Source organism: Epinephelus moara, chromosome 1, assembly GCF_006386435.1.
Source record: "Epinephelus moara isolate mb chromosome 1, YSFRI_EMoa_1.0, whole genome shotgun sequence".
Taxonomy (NCBI): domain Eukaryota; kingdom Metazoa; phylum Chordata; class Actinopteri; order Perciformes; family Serranidae; genus Epinephelus; species Epinephelus moara.
The window spans coordinates 47,383,411-47,402,249 of NC_065506.1; the positions used below are offsets into that span (position 1 = coordinate 47,383,411).

The 18,839-nt window shown below is 41.6% G+C and overlaps 2 protein-coding genes across 2 annotated transcripts in view; one reads left to right on the forward strand and one right to left on the reverse strand.

The window, feature by feature from the left end:
• Positions 1 to 16,627, forward strand: part of vstm2b (V-set and transmembrane domain containing 2B) — a 27,323-nt gene extending 10,696 nt beyond the window's left edge. Inside the window, exon 5 of the mRNA XM_050053028.1 lies at positions 15,618 to 16,627. Within this exon, the coding sequence (XP_049908985.1) occupies positions 15,618 to 15,706 (89 nt within the window). The 3' untranslated portion in view covers positions 15,707 to 16,627. The remainder of the gene's footprint in view (positions 1 to 15,617) is intronic.
• Positions 1 to 18,839, reverse strand: part of si:cabz01068815.1 (solute carrier family 51 subunit beta) — a 364,543-nt gene that overhangs the window by 280,873 nt on the left and 64,831 nt on the right. The gene's annotated exons all lie outside the window — the stretch shown is intronic.

The window sequence follows — 18,839 nt, forward strand, 5'->3', positions numbered from 1 at the left end:
GGCCAATTGATGTAATATTGCTTCATTGGCATCCTCCCATGACCCTCTACCACTGTGCCAAATTTCACATGGATTGACCAAGTCAGTGAGGAGAAAAACATGGAACAGACACACAGACACAGTTTTCGTCATTATATAGTAAGATAGAGCCTTTTTAAATGGTGTAAGTACATTTTGTTGCTGACCCCTCCACATCAGTAGACTGATAGCTTCTGTGTCGGGCCCCAGCCTGCTTCTCCAAACTGGGGCCGTGCTGAATGCAATCGACTGTGTGTAATGTAGTCTATGGATAAGTTACCCATATGACACCACTTAAAAAGAACAACAAAAAAAACCCTGAACTATCCCTTTAATGTGTGGCTAGGTTAAGGCACAAAAACCACTTGGTTATGGTTCAGCAGCAGGGAAAGCTAAGATGTCTCCATGTAAAGTGTCATTGACGAATATCTTTTCTTGTAAAGTGTCTGGTGTAATCAGTAGCACGGGTGTTGTCATGAGTTTATTAACTAGTGGGGAAATTTCCTCCCGTGACATTCATATAAGCCCAAAACCAAACCAGTGATTAACAACGACATTGTGAAGCCACGTGTGTGTGTTCATTTATGTAACCTACATCTGTTGGTTGTGTTGCGGAGGATTACTGACGCAGCACATAAAACCTCACAGTCAGAAGCTCGGCTCCCATTATTGGACTGTCAGGCCTGATTGCTTAATGCCTCTTGTTGTTTTGGCAATTTGAAAGCAGTTGCAGTGCTGATATCAACTGTTCTTTGTGCTCGCCTTCCCCTCTGTTTCAAGCCTGTGAAGTCAAGAGAATAGAAAGTGACCATAATCTGTTTCATGAGACAGGTACATTTCTGCTGCAACCACTGCACAACTCCATTCTGTTCACACAAAGAAAGGAGTCAGAATACACCACCAATTATTAATGACAGACCCGTTTGACTTCTGGACATCTGAGGAAGCTGCATTAGTCTGCTGTTTTCTGACAGTATATAGTTTTGTTTTGTCTCGTATCGTGCTGACTGAAGCCAAAGTGGAACCACATGATTGACATGACATCATACAAGTGCTTTCTCATCTGTACCAGCCCCCAGCTGCATTTCACCAGCAAATTAACTGGTTGTGTGTTTAGTCATGAGGAGTTAGATTTATTTTGTTGTACTTGAGGTTTGGGTCTATGGAGAAGTGAATTTATTGGAACATATCAACGGACATAGAGGGATGTGTATTTGCATGTTAGGACTGAGCCAGATAAAAGCAGCTGTAGAGGTTTATAAACTGGACAATACAGCTTTAAAAGGCTGAGTGTGCTCCCGCAGACGGCAGTCAACATTTGGTGGATAACCACGTTTTGGCACTCGTCTGCAACTGTCCGGTCTGGGTTATATTTGGTGTCTGAGTCAAAGCTGGAGGCACAGAATGCAAGATACTGTGTGTTAATTTAGCATTAGCATTGCTGGAAGTCCACATGAGATGCACAAGGAGCCATTCACTTGAATGAAAGGAGTAAAACTAAAATTTATATCCCTAGATATGCATTACCATGCAGACTGAAACATGGCTGTGCCCAAAATCTTTCATTTAACCATGTAATGCCATATTAAAGGAATACTTCACCTAAATTTGTTTGTCAGCTACCAACTCCGTGTTACCCTAAATTCGTAAAGAAAACATTGTTTTTCTTGCATACCTCCATGGTGAACAGAGAATCCAAAAAAGGTGAACATTCTTCATAAAAATTGGGGCCACGTTTAACAATGGTAAAACTGTTTAAAAAAATTCTATCTACAAACTCTGATGTAAATCCTGCAGTATAATTCAAGTCTCATTCTATGTGTATGTTTTGTTTTGATTGTTCAAACTGTGATGGATGTTTGTTGACAGGACACCTTGAACTGCAAACAAGGTCATCAAATCTTTCTATTCTATCCATTGGAATGAATAGGTGCCATCTTGGCGTCTGTTAGTTAACATTAGAATCTATGGCAGGTGCGTATGAGCTCCGCTTGAGCAGAGTTCAAATGCACACACCTGCACAGGCACATTACTCAGCCGTGCACTGTTTGTCCTGACGTGTTTAAAGACATCATGTTTTCATGAAAATGTGTTTGGAGGTGCTGAGCACATGTGACCGGATAAATGAGATTTGGATGATACTGCAAGTTTGTAAATGGATGTTTTGACACTGTTTTTCTGTTGTTAAACGTGGTCCCTATTTACTTCAATTTATGAAGAATGGTTGTCTTTTTTTGGATTCTCCGTCCACCATAGAGACATGCAAGAAAAACAACAAAGTTTGCTTTACAAAATTAAGGTAAGACATGCTGAGTAATTGATATAAACCTGTAACTCAAGCCTTTGGCCATGCTTCAACATCAGAACCAACCCCCTATCACTATGAAGTCATCGAAATCCAGTGCTTGGGCAGCTGTCCTGTAACATCAGCATCATACGCGGCCGGTTGCCATTATAGTTTAACTGTACTCAACGGTGTCGGGGGAAATGCGGCAAGACAAGAACGAAAGTTAAGGCAGTGAGTCTGAGTAGGTTGGGCATGATGGGTGGTGGACGGGCCCAACAAACACCAACTCTTACCCAGGAGAACAGTGTTTGCGTCCGATAAGATTAAAGCCAAGCCCTGTTATTTTCTCCTAAACTGAACCACAAGCTTTTGTTGCCTCAACCCAACCTCGTGTGTTAGTTGTTGAAGGAAAAAAAAAAGTCAGTTTGCGATGTTGTACCGTAGTGCATATTTTTTTAAGGAGAATGTATGTAAACAGTAAATTGCCTGCTCCTTTTTATTTGTTGTAGTGAGCACATGCAATAAAACCTCACACTGGTTGTGCTGTTAGATCATAAAATAGTCTTAAGTGTCTAAATTACAAAGTAGTGACCGTAAACCAGGCTCAGATGGATATCTGAGTGATGATGTTCGTGATGGTGATGGTGAATACACGATTTGTGACTTAGGTCTTTATATTAGCCGCCGCTAACATCTGTCATCTGACCCGACTGGCGTTATCTTTAATCTGCCACATGTGACTGCAGGAGGCTTTTTAACACACTCAGCTGTGTACAGAAACACACCTCTGTGACTTTATGATGCAGACACACTGATGTGCGGCATCGTTTTGTTTTGATCAGAGGAGACGCATAAATCAGTCGCTGATGGTGAAAGCAGAGAAGTGATGTTGCTGAAGCGCAGTGGCTCATCACAGAACAATTCTTCTCTCTGATCTTAATCCAGACGATGATCCTGAGTTGTCCTCTTTGCTCAGCTACATTTTATCTCAGCGGTTGTAGCTTATGAATCAGCTTTTTTTTTTTTTTCTCAAGTGCTGCTGAAATCAAACAATCCTTCAGTGAAGTGATCCACTGACCCTTTAGTCAAACAAAATAAATCCGCCCTGCTCTCTCTTTGGTTTCCTCCTCCACGTTTGTCTCGACTTTCTGACTATTTTTTGTTTTTCTTTCTGCTTTTGTATTTCTATCTTCAGTTTATTTCCCGGTGCTAAAAACCTTAACAGGCACTGACCTGACCTGCTTCAAATTCTTGTAAAGATCCCAAAGTTTCTGATAAAACACCATAAAATCATGACACTCTCAGTACATTAAGTTGTAATGTGCTTGTGGTTCATTGCTTCATGCGTTTTTTATCTACAGATATTTTTCATTTTCATAAACTCACTACATTACTACTGATGTCTTTAATTCAACACAACGTATCCACAAATATGAGAAATATATAATGCACTCCTCGGCCCAGTTAGGTAAAATAGGTGCACTCAGCTGACACTGTCAGACTCATGTTTTAATGTGTTTTACAACCCAATCGGGGCACTAGTGTTGATATGCAAACAAATATTTAAGGGCATTGCATGTATGGTGTACTGTGAGTGTAGGAATGAGGCCTGTCCTTCCAGCGTGACTATGGTCCAGATTTATAAAACAGGATCAGTATGGATGGCTTAATAAATCTGATGAAAAGAATGCATATGCACATTTCTGTCTTTGTGCTTACACACAGTTTTAGTCATGAATCTACAGAGTTTTATGCATCTGTCCCCAGATTTTAAGATATTGATATGTTATGTATGGAACGTGTAAGTGTTATGTTTTCATAGTTTCAGGAACTTTCAGGAATCATCTGTGTTGTGAAAACATCTGGGACTGGTTGTACAAAATACTCTAAGTTTACTCCTTAAGTATGTCACTCAAGGCTTTATTTCTCTGTAACTGAGGGACTTACACAGTTGCTCAGAATCCCTTAAAATGTTATCTCACTTACTGCGTTGAAAGTGATTTAAAAGTTTCAATGGAGATTGTTGTTTTCCTTGGACTCATGCTTGTGACGCCTGTTGTCGTCTCACAAATTTGTCTTATAGTTACATAGTGAAAAAATGGCAGAAGAAAAGAAGACCAGAAAACCATATTGGTCAGAGGAGGAAAAGATTATGGAGGAATACACTCATAGAAAGCACAAACTACAAAGTAAATTTGATCCCCAAATACCAGAAAACAGAAAACGACTGTAGGAAGAAGCAACAAAATTAATTCAGTCAAATTCATAGGGTAAAATCAAAATTGTATCCAGCGAGTTCTCCTGGTCGCAGAACAATTTTCTCAGGGTGTTTTCATTTTTTTCATTTATCACCATAAACACGGCCATGTTGCAGTTAAGACAGAGTCAGAGGTACCTTAAGTTTTTTTGTTTGTTTGTTTTTACCTTGCTTTGGTTGCTAAGCTCTTTTGTGTAACAGTCCAGGGATTCCTTAAGTAGAAACCAAGACAAGGAGAAAACCATAAATACCTAAGTGAACATTTTAAGGAAACCTTAAGGAGAAGACTTAAGGGTGTTTTGTGCAACTGATTTTATTCTGAAGAAACCTGAACTAGGACTTTAAGGAAAATGTTAACTTAAGGTGTTTTGTGTAACCGGCCCCAGAGTTCCACACAGCCAGAAATGGAGAAATAAAAAGTGTGTGTTCTGGTCACAGCTGCCATAAAATCCTCTCTCCTGATTGGCTGCTGTCAGGTGAAGAGTCAGACACAGTGGGATGCAGTGGAGGAGGTTAGAAAGTGATTCAGCTGGCTTCACTAACACTGAGCTGATGTTGGATGAGTCGCAATGTCGTCCATTCCATCGCCCCTCTTTTCACTTTTAGTGTGGTGGACACTCGTTAAAGTTTACAGCCTGAAATGCTGTTGCTTTGTGTACAATGACACAGCAACAAAAAAAAAGTTCAGTAGTTCTACAGACAAAATGACGCGAGTTGACTCGTGGTCTCGTCCAATCATGATTGGAGTCATTGACTTTTAGGGAGCGTAATCTGCGTGTCTTTGAACTGTGGGATGAAAAACATTTGTTGCTGTTAGGAAACTCACACTAAGTGCTAATCATTGATTCATACTGCAACTTTAGCTTTAAATAATAGTGATAATAAGCACTTTGTTTTAACCACCAGTCCACACTGTGTTGAACTTGAACCACCCACCATCCGCTTCCCAAGCCAAGTCCCTACGAACTGAGCCATAACCATCTCAGCTCTGAGCCATAACCATCTCAGCTCTGAGCCACTGCCTCCACTTTAATTAAAAGTTGCATAATGATTGAGTCATTACGAAAATAAATATGTAATTGAAATGATCTCTGGTGTGTATTATAATGATATTTGCCTCCTGGTTATCAAGGTTCATTTATTATATGAGTTGTTGTTGATTACTGTCATCTAGAATTAGAATTCAGTTTTATATAAATGCTTACCTTGATGTCTGAGGTGAAATTTGCACTCGATAAATGTTTTGTTAGGATTCTTAATTGAAAAGAAGCAGCAGATGAAATGGATTGTGACAGAGTATCAAGCAGCCGGTGCAGATTTGAATCTAAAAGTGCCCGTGATTAATACTGGGGTGGTGGGAGCTGATATTTTCACATCTGAGCCGTAACCGTTGAGTGGACTGTCAGCCGAGCATCCTACTGGTGTCTAAATCAAACACAGTTTAAGTGGCTCACTGACACTTTTCTATTGACAGAGGAGGAATCCATCTTGAGAAGTTTTTTTCCCCTGTTTCCTCCAAGTTGATCTGCTCTAAGTATGTGACAACAGATGAAGGTTAAGAAGCGTGGCAAAATTGAAAGATTACATGCTCGCTCTGGGCTCTGCTGCCTTATCCTCACTAATAACAGCCAATGTTAGGAGGAAAAAAAAACAGGCATCTGTCACTTTTCTGCAATGTCATCTGACTGAGTGACAGAAACAATTAATATGAGGCGGGGGGGACTGTGGCGGCTGGCACTGGGACGGGAGAGATAAGCTGTCAGGTGTCTCAAATTGCCTCTCATATTCTCATTTTTCATCTGAGGTTTGGTGCCCTTGCTTAGTCACTGATAAGCTCTTTAGCTGCTAAATGCTTCACTATGTTCACCAGTTAGTCTCTAACTGTGTCTGCTGTTTGCTGCTGAGCAGGGAGGGTACAGTGGGTCAGCTGCCTGCTGCGGCTCAGAACAATTCTAGAGCTCTGTTTCCACCAAACCCTTTCAGTCCAGTACCTTTGGAACCAGCAGTAAGCCTTCAGACATGGTACCTAGACCCTCGGTCTGTTCAGACAGTCCTCTTAAATGTGGGCGGGGTTGTTGTCACTCACTGCTCCGTCCAGCACTCGCTGTATTTCCTCATCAGCGGTGACACAGATGGGAGTCTGCACCTGGTTTATCGTCCACAGAACGAGGCTGCACGCCCACATTTTCAGAACAAAATAGAACAGGCTGCAGTGAGAGTCTCTCTCCATGGGATATTTAAAAATAGCAGCTTTGTGCATTTAGTCCTTCTCAGGCAAGCTCAGGGGTTTAGTGTTGCTGTAGCCCACAGGACAGGAACAACACGCCACAACGTTTTTTTTTCCTCCAATTGAGGATTGAAATAGATGCAGTTCATAGAATCTGGTCGAAACTAATATATATGTTTTAAACACTTGAAGATCCACTCATTACTAAAAGTGTCTGTCATCCAAGAGAGACAATTAAAACTAATGGAACGGTCAAAGTTGTCACAGTGAAATTTAAGGTGTGCTGATGGATTCACGTCATCAACTCATGCATTGAGTAACATTACAAGTAAACGTTCCACCTTAAAAGTTGCCGGCAGTCGGCCCAGTGAATGAAGTTATTTTTTTCTTAATCTACAGCTGCTGTGAGAGGCAGCAAAACATCCTTTCATTTTATGGTTATATTTTACTGGTATACGTGAGACTTGCCAAGGTATGAACAGAGGTTACATAAAACCAGACACAACTCAGCCCTGAGCAGAGGGACCATCCTCTACTGACCAATCAGACTGCAGTGTTCACAGCTCCACCTTTTAGTACCAGATCTGTGTACTAGGTACCCCAACAGAGGGGGGACCAAACATGGGGACGCTAAGGAACAGTTCTATTGGTACCATCCACAACTTTTCACAGTGAAAATGGAAAAATGTGCACTGAACTGAAATATACTGGATTGCTTGGTGGATATGGGGCTTTTGAGAGACTAAGGGCCTGTCCCAATACCCCCCCCCCTTAGCCCTACCCCTTGGCCCTACCCCTACATTTGCACATTCCCGCGAGGGGTAGTGGTGTCCCAACTCCTTTTTGCCTGTAGGGGTAGGGGGCATAACGAGGGGTAGTGGGTATGAAACTAGCCCTTCGGAGTGAGGGATTTCAGATGCTGACTCGCTAGCGAGGGGTAGACGTAGGCTTGTGCCGGTTTGAAAATTTTCAATTTAGTGAACGTACCCGACGCGGTGATGTAGTGAGTGGTGTCCCAATTCCTAGGGAAAGATTTCAACCCCTACCCCTCATTGCTTCATTTTGAGGGCCAAGGGGTAGGGCCAAGGGGGGAATTGGGATTGGGCCTAACACTGTATCCCCAAAATGCATAATTATTACAGTGTTTATGCCTAGCATCCACACAACACTGGAAGCCAGCACTGAAGTGCCAAAAACTGCAGTTTCTCAAATGGCCACTCGAGGCTGGCTCCAAGAGTGAGTCAGTCCCCACAGACTCCCATGTTAAAATGTTTAACTTTACAGCAGAAATAAACATGTTTACAGCCTGGTACAAAAACAGTTTTGGCATCTAGAGCTAATTTAAAAAACAAAACAAAAAAAAAACTAAGGCTACGGCCAAACTGCCGAACTTGAGGCTTCAAAACAGGCGTCCACAAACCAATGGGTGACATCACGGCAGCTATGTCCATTATTTTAATGGGTTAATGACTGACTGCTGGGAGGGTAACAGAGGGGAAGAGGTGCTTTTAGGTTCAGTGAATGGATGGTGGGAATCAATTAAACTGCTACAATAACAGAGAGCAGTGGGAAAATATGGATGGATGGATTGATGGGAGCCAAGAGGCATGATTTAGAGGAAGAAATGAGAGCTGTGAGTCTTTCACATTTTCAACTTGGTGTCATTAAACAATGGAAACTATAAAACCCAAAAACAGTCCCAGAGCAGCAGGGTGGAGCTGCACAATCACAAGTGCTATCTCCAAATCACAGCAGATGCATTGTTTTGATAAAGGTCAAATGTTTAACAAATGAAGCTTTGCTAAGTTCATGCAGGACACAGATTGGATCATTGCTTCTGATCAGTCACACACCAATCAGAGCCCATTCTCATAACAAGGAGGTCCATTTAAATATGGCCTCCTACTCAGTGATCCAATGCTGCCACTCACTGCTGCTGCTGCTGCTGGCAAAGCTTTGCCTCCTCCACCCCAGCCTCCATCTTCCTACTGTAATTCAGAATCCAAACATGGCTTAAAGGTTAAAAAGGTATTTTATGTCTTGCTGTGGGCCCACGCCTGTACACCTGTGGGGGTTTCTGCATCATGCTCCCTTCCTTTTTGGTTTAGCATGCTGCTTGTGTGATCCAGGGAGCATCTCAAGAGTGGAGCCCTCAGCACCAAGCATAACCGCTCTATGACGAGAGTGTTCCTGACTGAACGTACCATCATAGGTGAAGCACTGTGCCTACAAATTATATTCCAGATGTTAGGGAACATGCTTGTGTCAAACAGACCCGGCAAAACTCACATCTTTTTTTTTTTTTTTTTTTCATAAAAATGAAAATTACAATTCCCACTTAAAACGCAACTCACAGCACAATGCCATATCGGTCAAAATGATCGCAGTATGATTTCTTTTTTCTATTGTGCAGCCCCAAAGCAGCGAACAGGGTTATTAACTGCATTATTTAAGAATGCCTACACGAATTAGAATGATAAAATGCTCTTATTACAGGGGACATTTGCATACACCAACCTGAGTCTCTGAGGCATAGAAAATCATAGTGGGTGGATGTTTTTTTCTATGAATGCCAGTATCTCAACAGAGCAATTATAATTATTTCATAATGTGTGCTGGTTCCAATATCTCTTACACAACAGTAATATTGCAGTAAAATCTATGAGAGTGAGAGAAAGGACAGAAAGAAGAGATACAGTGAGACAGAAAGAGACACCTACACACACTGACTCACAGAGGACCTCTGTGTCTCTCTGCACAATGTGGCCTGACAGCTGCCCCAATCCCTCGTCTGCACGGCCTGTGTGTGTGTGTGTGTGTGTGTGTGTGTGTGTTTGTGTGTGTGTGTTCATACGTGGCACATGAGGGTGGATGTATGTTGTTTCATTTAAATGTCACAGGTTTTCAGTGCGTCTGAATTCACATATTGATGGTTCGGTGTGTTCACTGAGTGGTGTTGTAAGAAGCTGTTGAATACCTTATGCTACTGTTTTTCCAGTGGGTGCAATGAGAAGAGCTGAGTAACCAAAATATCTACTAATGTTTGTGATGGTGTGTGTGTTTGTGTGTGTGTGAGGTGACACTGCTGTCAGTAAAGCTGTGAAGCTCCTCTGCGTTCTGCAGTATTTTCCTTCTTTTTCCTATCACACCTCCAGAGACTGCTGCAGTACACAGCCTTCCCAGTGCAGCCGGAGAAATATGTTCCCATGAACCCATATGGCATTATTTTAGTAACCTGTGTTTTAGGACCCTCATGGTGTGTAGTTAAGAATTTTTCATGTTGCTGAGGTCAACTAATGGCCTGCAGGGTTTATTTGGCGACCATCTTCAACACACAAAGACAAATAAACACACTTTTTAATTTAATTTTGACAGTCGGTACTCAATACCATCAAGGTACCGATGGACATAAACCAGTACCAAGTTGTATCAAAACTTCTCCAGTCAGTCGCTACCTGCATTCGGTTGTTTTTGTACCCAGATCTAGAAAAAAATGTATGGTTTTACTGGCAGCAGATCACCGTAAGCGTCCTTTGATGCAACACGTTATTGGCCAACTACCACAGCAGCTATGTGTGAAGTCGAGTGCGGTGTATTTGATGCAGCTGCAGTTTTGGATATTCAGCAAAATAATTAAATTCTTTGAACACTTTCAAAATGTATTGTGTAAATATTATTTGGAGGACTATGAGTGGTGGCATTTTACACAACTAAATGCTTCCATTCACATGATGGGTATTGAATAAAGAAAAAAAAGGTGTTAGATGACGTACTCTGTTGGTATCGGTATCACTTTTAGGGTACTGGTAATGGTACTGGTCTAGCAGTTTTTTTAACCCACCCCTAGACACCAGGGGTTGGTTGCACAAAGTATGACACGTAAGACTTGAAAATGAAATACCTCGTCAGTTACTGACTTAAAAGATCTCATTGCATAAAGCCACAGAGCAATCATTAATTGTAACGGAGCTGGAGGAGCGCAGCTTTGGAAAGTTGAGTGACCCAACCCCAGACGGTCACAATCATAACTTGACTTGTCAAATTTATAGTGCAAAATCAATTATGTGTCATTAATGTGTCCATTTTGTTCTCCGGGTCGTGAAACACTCTTCTGGATGCTGTAATTTCCTATATATCCACATAAACTCAGTCATGTTGTGGTTAAAATATGGTCGGAGGTACTTTATGTTTTTGTCCTTACATTGGTCACTAACGTCCTCTGTGCAACGGTTTAACAAACTTTAAGCAATTCCTTAAGTAAAAGACCAAGATAAGGAGAAAAACTTCAATTCTTAAGTAAAAAATTAAGGAAACCTTAAGGAGAAGATTTGAGGATGTTTTATGCAACTTTGCGATTTTATTTCAAGGAAACCTTAACTCGGACTTTAAGGAAAAGTTTAACTTAAGGTGCTTTGTGCAGTCGGCCCCAGGAATTAAATGGAAAGTTAAGGCATGCTGACAGCAGGAATTTCCACTAGAGCTGTTGCCTGTGAACTTTATGTTTATTTTACTACCATAAGACATCTCCAGTATTGTTTACCTGAATTTGGCAGTACATCCAACCAGCCTCACAATGACACACTAGGCTTGGGCGGTATCACAGTATTACCAGGGTATATAGAAATCCCGCTGGTACGATTTTTGGTAACAGCAAAAATAAAGATGCTCACCTCTCTATTAAAGGCTCTCTAAGTCTTCCTAAGCTTGAAAAGTTTTTGTCACATACAGCAAACATCTCCTCACGATCCACTAGCTACATGTCCTCTGAATATGCTGTGAAAAAGTCCGGTCTCTGTCGGCAGCTCAGGCTCCGCAAATGGCAACAAAAACACTTCACTTCTGTTTACGTTCAACAGTGTTATCAAACACAACGGAGCTAGCTCGCCTTTTAGCCTCATTGTAGCCTGTAGCTGTAACTGCCTCTCTGGGCACCGTGTACACGCGTGCGAGCTTGCACGAGACCGTGAGACATGGGCACATGTGTGTGTGCTTGCTTTCGCTGGTCTCGCGGACTGACTAATGTGACGCCCCTCTCACTGTCTCGGAAGATGTCCTGGTTAACCTCATCAGGCGGTTGGCTGACATGTGAGGGTCGTTGTCTCTCTCTCCCTTCCTACAGCAGACAATCCACCCTGCATCATTGCTTTTGGTTTTGCACCTTCAGCACTTCTGCAGCACACCTGACACACATCAATCACTTTAACCATACAGATTAAAGTGCGTTATTAGCATTGTGACTAAGATTTTTGAGAGTACCACAAATTTTTCTTTGGGTATTTTTGTCCCGTTCATTTTTGTGGATGTTGGAACGGAGCAGCATTGTGTTTGACCTGCAAACCCATTTGTTTGGATTTTTTTTTTTTTTTAAGTACTGGTGCGTGTAACTGGTGAATATGGCCACATTAGTTTAAAGGAGCCATGCATCCCCTCTGTAGGCTGAAGTGGTTGATCTCAACAGGAGACCGACCAGTTTGTTGTTTTCACTTAGTGTGGCGGAGAAAGTGGGTGAAGACAATGTCTTGGGAGCATTTCCCTGGTTGCCCGGTTGGGTTCTGGTGGAATCATTGCATAAGTACCCACCACCAGTACCTGTCCAAAGACTAGGTTTGAGATTAATTAGCTAGTAAATGTGAACAGTTAGATAGTGCTGGGGAGCTTGGGCTCTGTGATGGCTTCTTTGAGGTAGTGCAGCACACTCAAACCGTCATATACCGTACACACCAGTGAAATTCCAGGAGGGTATGAGGGTATGAAAAATGAGATACCGCCCAAGCCTACCACACAAGTGGGTTACAATGATGAAGTGCTGTCAGGTCAGAACCCTGGTGACGATAATGAGCATGCAGAGCTCCACGGAGATGATTTCTGATGGTTTGGGCAGAAAGTCTTCGGTTGTACAGTCGTTACATCTCCTGTTTAGGAGGCTGGTCTCAAACGATCTTGCAGGTGGAGACACTGGATGTGAAGGTTCTTGATCTTTAACTTAAACCTGAGAAAAATGGGAGCAAAAACAAAAATGTTGCTTTTCAATTTTCAACTCTCAACTGACTGTCTGTGTGTGTGTTACTTACCAAGAGAGGTGATCCACTACAGCTTGTAAGATGATGGAATGACTTCCTGCAACTGAAGTAATCTTGTGCATCATTGGTTAGGGGCAGTGATGGTGATGTGAGAGCAGCCATCTATTGCTCACCCGCATTAGGGGAACCCCTATCTCTCCTCGAGGCCATCCACAGTCTCCTTCAGTTTATCCCTTGAAGTGAATTGACAAATTTCTGAAGTGTGTGTGTACAGCACGACAAACCTCCTGCTGGTTTAAAATAATGACACATTTGGTCTTTGCAAACGTAAATGATGCACATGTTTATTTGCAGATAGAGTGGGGACACAAGTGGTCACTCAGGACGCATGTGGAGACGCATTATTATGCTAGGTGCAAACAGACATACTTCGAACTGTCCACTTGTGATTGGATCACCTTAGACCCATGTTAATACCAGCTGCAAACAGGGTCATATACAGCAAAAATCTGTTTCGTGTCATCCAGCGAGTCTCTCCTCTCTTCCCAGACTCGAGGTTACAGTTGGATCATTCTGCCGTTCACAGAGCTCAAACCAGAGATGAGGCTAAAGAGGAGTAATATTCTTTTAATGGTTTTAAAGTAATTTATTCACTTTGAAGCACATTCAGGGTTGTTGTTTGGGGACGGGTTGGTTTTCAAGGTTGATCTTTACAAATGTCTTCATTGTTTTACCCTCTCCTCACTGTGAAGTTTGAGTCTAAATGGTTTTATATCAGCTGGAAGGATTTGATCTTACTCCTTTTACATCTCAAAAGACATTTAAAAGAATCCATCAGTCATCGGCGAGCTGTTGTTGATTTTAATGGTTTGAGTCCATCAGAACTCTCTGCTTATTCAGTATGTGTTCCTTAACACACTGCAGTCAGCACATCCTACCTTTTTATCCACGGTAAAATGATTTTATGTTGTGTGGTTGTACTTACTCCCACACTGCTTTTTTTTTTTAACAATTTCAATAAAAGTATTTCACCCTCAATAAGATTGCCCTACATCGGTAGATTATTTTGTTACCTTTTATTACAAATTAATTTCCATTTCTATTCAGGTTGTAATGGGGTGGAGAGATTATTATGGGGTTCATAAACGGTCTACCAGGTGAGCAGTGGTGGCCAGCTGTGAGCAGGGGAGTCCAGGTTTATGTAAGATCTGCTCTTATCTCTTGGTTTACATGCTGGTCCTCGTGTAAAGTACATCCGACAAGTGCAACAACTACATTTGATGCTTTTATTGACCCACTGATCTGAGAACACTTTAGCTAACCTTACAAATAAAATGTAGGACTGTTGATCAGCTGAAGAGAGACAAGCAGCCAGGGAGTCTAATCAGATGAAATGTTTTTGAGTTGGTCAAATCTGTCCGGGTGGGTGGCCTAGAAATGTTAATGGAAAGGTGCAGCATGTAGTGTTGTGTTGTTCTGAAATGTAAACACCGTTGGTGAAATAACTGACAGGCTGTAAATTACATGTTGCATTGTGATGTCAGATTAGGTGGAAAATTAGCTGCAATGTGCTTTGACTTGTTTGTCTGCCAGTAATGCTCCTCGGGTGTTCGTAGCTCAGTTCATGGAGACTTGGTCTGGGAACCAGAGGGTGGTACAGAATGAATGTTATACTCTACATACAATATTTGCACCAACAAGAATATACATATTTTTTTCTCAGTAACTGTAGCAGATGACATTTGCATTTTCTTATTTTAATTGATTCTAAAGGTGTGGACACACCAAACCGACATCAAAGAACAAGCTGCGATGAAAGCCAACTGTTGCGTCGTCTACGTCGCCTTGTGTCAGTTGCATTTGAACACACTACACTGTCTACTAAGACAGATGCGGCTCCAGTTGAGAACTGGTTCCTAATAGTCAGATCTATAAGAATCATATCCATCTGAAATGATCAATTCCTTTTAAAGATGCTGACATGTTTTCCTGACAGGTGCACATCACAAAACAGTGACATCAAACTCCCATCTGCGCTGTAAACTTGCAACAAGATGGAGTCGTGGCAGAGACGAAGAAACAGTCAGATGTATACGGCACACATGCTATGCAAAAATCAGTTATGGCACACGGGCGATTCATCTTTGCGCTGCATCTGTAAGACAGGGCTGCTTGATTTGTGTGTGAGGTGAATTGATAGTTCATCACTATTCTACTTGGTAGTTGTGGTCTGTCATGCGAGGGTGAGATAGCACCTGTATGCTGGCAACAGATTTCATACACCAGATGTTTAGTAGACGGACCTGCAGATGTGCCTCGGCCTGCGTTGGATCGGTTCATATTAGTCAGCTGACGCTCTCATGTCACTATTCGGCAGTGCAGCTCATACACTGATTAACTAGAGAACTGTAAAGTAACACTAGACTTCATGTTGAAACAATGTCTGTCTCTGTCGCCCTCTGTCCTTCTCTAATATCTTATATTAACATTAACACATCGCAGGCAGACTAGCACGTGATTTTTGACCATTAAACCTAGACCCAGAGGTGATAAAACAGTTGCACTGACGCTGAAAAGCTGCGTAGACCTGTTTTTATCTTCACAGAGAATTGATCAGGACTTAATAAAGAATTGGACCAATAAGCAGAATCGATAAGGGCACTGATATCAATAAAATCTTATCAATTCTCATCCCTAATTGACTTTTATTCCTGTTGATTGATCGCTTTTTAAAAAATTATTAGTTTAAATGTAATTTGCAGAACACTGCTGTAATGTTCTTCTTTCTTCTTCTACCTCTCTCTGTAGGCTGCAGTGTGATGAGCACCATGGACCCCCTCCTCTGCATCACTCTCCTGTTCCTGCATAAGCTCCTCCCCTTCCTGTTGGCCCACTGAAGAGACTTCAACCAAAATTATGTCGACCTGCAACGTTCTCACTTTCTATACCAAAAAAAAAAAACCCAACCCCAAGCAGCAGTCAGTGCCCACCAAGGGAGAAAGGGTCACATTAAATCGATGTATGCCGTTGCAACAAATCACTGCAGGGAGTGAAAGCAATGCAAAAAGGACTCGACAGAAGAGACTAAAGGAAATGGAGAAGGACGCTCCTCGGACTTGACAGATGCAAGCGACGTGACTGTTGTACGAGCAGAGTGTGGAGGAGAGAAATGTGCTTACAGTGAACGATGGGAGCATCACTACTGATCCACACACAGCCTATACAGCGTGGCCACATGAAGCGCTGCCTCTATTCTGCACCGGCTTCGTGCATGGCCCTCCTCAAACACTCCACACTCACATTTCTTTTGCAGCATTTCCACTGTGAATTCTGTTCATCTGACAACGCAGATCACTTCAGTGTGTCCGTCTGCTGATGTAGTCACTTTCATCTGTTCTATGGAAGACATGTGACTTTGTGTTGTTGCTTTGGAAGGGGGGGGGGCGATTCGATCAGCATGATCATCAGCATAATTTTTCTGTAGCCATGTGAAGCATCTTCATTATACAGAACGACCTTTCACCCAGTGTGTTAGTCTGATGTGTCCACCTCCCTCCTACACACACACACACACACACACACACACACACACACACACACACACTTTTGTTCTCATAGCTGTGTTCTACAGTGTCAACAACGATTAATAAGCTGATATATTTTGATTAAGATAAGGCACATCTTACCATTGTTGTTGTTATCACCTCCAATAATGTTTATTTTTATTAAATATATGGTGATCAAAGTGAGACATTTCATTTCTATGAGACTAAATGATTTCTTGGTAACTTGCCAACAGTTGAGATGAAGGTTTATTGTTTTTGTAATAAAAGGTAGATTTTAAAGGCTTTGCATGCTAATGGCTTTCTTTCACCTCAACAGCACAAGGAAACAGACATGGGGGGGGGATTAGTGTATAATCAGCTGAGAATCGTGTTTTCGTTACCTTGGAATGAGCCGTTTATATCTACATAGGGAGCGGGTCCTTGTCTGCAGAGATCGCCATGTTGCACCATTATGTTTCTACAGTAGCCCAGAATGGACAAACCAAACACTGGCTCCAGTTACAGCCATTTGCATTTTCGCATTGGTCACCACAGTTAGAAGCCCATCTGCAATGATCAGCTTCGGAAAAACACTGATTTGTAAAACTGCTTTATTCAGTGTTTTCAGTGGTTTAAGGTCCAGGTCCAGGAAGAGACCTCTACAGATAATTTGACTCCTACTAAAAACCTCCTGAACTAGTCGATCTGAAGTTATCAGAGAAAATATGTGAGGGCACATCAGGATGTGGTGGGCAAGTTGCCAGTCTCCAACATGTAAAACAGTGTAACACTGATTTTGTAATGTGAAACTGCTTTTGACCGTTTTAAATCACCAGGGGTCTCATTTCTAAAAAATTGTGTACACAGAAAATGAAAGAGGTGTACGCCACTTCCCATGCAACAGTTAAAAAACAGGCTTGATTAAAGAAACTTTGAGCCGTGCTTATGAACACTGTGGAGACAGGAAATTGGCGACGCAGATGGTGAGGTGGAAGCCTGCTTGTAGAAATTGTCAAATATTTTCTGGTGCACACCATTTTTGGCTTTTTTTTCCGTGCATACATTTTTAGTCTGGATACTTCACATTGTTATATGAGGCCCTGGGTCTGTTCCTTGGAGAGGAAGAGACCTCCACGGATCCTGGTAAAACCCGCTTGAACAATAAACACTGAATTCTAGGTGGGAGAAGCTTCATCTGGTTGCAATTTGCAGTCCTCACCGCTAGATGCCACTAAATCCTCCTGAATCTTACACACTGAACCTTTAAGTATGCTGATGTCATCTACACCAGTACCAGCCCTTTCTCTAGCATCTCACATTCATCTCAACAGTTCTCCAGGACCAACCTTTAAGTCAAGAAAAAGGTTTCTTAAATAGTACTGCCCTGATTCCCATGACATATGCCATGAGTATTCACCAATCTTATAATTTTTTGTGACCTCCAATGCTACAAACAGGCCAATTTTTCCATTTATATCAAAATATCCACATGAAATCTGCAGCTCAATCACCAGAAATGTTGGCATTGTACATTTCTGCAAACCATACATTACATTTGCACATTATTATGTAGCAGATACATTGAACTTTCTGTTTGAAAGACACCGTGGTTAATGGGTGGTTGGGTTTAGGCACAGAAGCCACTTGGTTTTGGTTTGGAAGAGATCATTTTTTGGCTGAAAATACCCTGTTTTGTGGGCACAATCTCTGCTGAAAAAGTAATGATGTCTCAGTCACGAACAACCACTTTCTCTGGCACTATCTCTGCTGGAAAATGAGCCACATTTCACTAAGAAACACCCACGTTTGAAGGCTAAAAGGCTACAGGAAACACAGTGGTGACTCAATAAAAAAAACAGCTCTTTTGTTTATTGGTCTTGAACAGTGTCTGCAGCTTGGAAGACATCTCACCTTGTGATATGATACATATGAAATGTGCATATGTAATGTATTCATAGTTTGCAGAAACACACGCCAACATTTTCTTCTGGCGACTAGTCTGGAAATTTGCTGACCACCATCATGTTCAGAAACATTTAAAATGGAATCAATTATTTTGAAGGTCAAACAATTACCATTTCCAGTGAAACAACTGAAACCAGACGAGCCAGTGAGGTAAAACATTCTTCAAGCAGACAAATATATTCATAACTTTTGGATTATAAACAAAGATAAAGTTATTTTCCCTGTTTTTTGCTATGTTTGTATTCTTGTCTCCTTGTTGCCCACAAACACACTGTGCCTTATATTGGTATTCTTTAGTTTCACCAAAATCTTTAACAGCACAAACATGCTTATTTCTATGGGGTGCCGTTTGTAAAGTGTCTCACGCTGAAAATAACATCAACATTTTGCCACATTTAGCTTCAAACAATGTTTAAAAAAGTATTGTGAATTTTTTAACGTCACCTTTTACCACATTTACAGCAATATTTGTTAACTTAGAAATATATTAAATAGTTAAATCTAAATATTAAATGTGGCA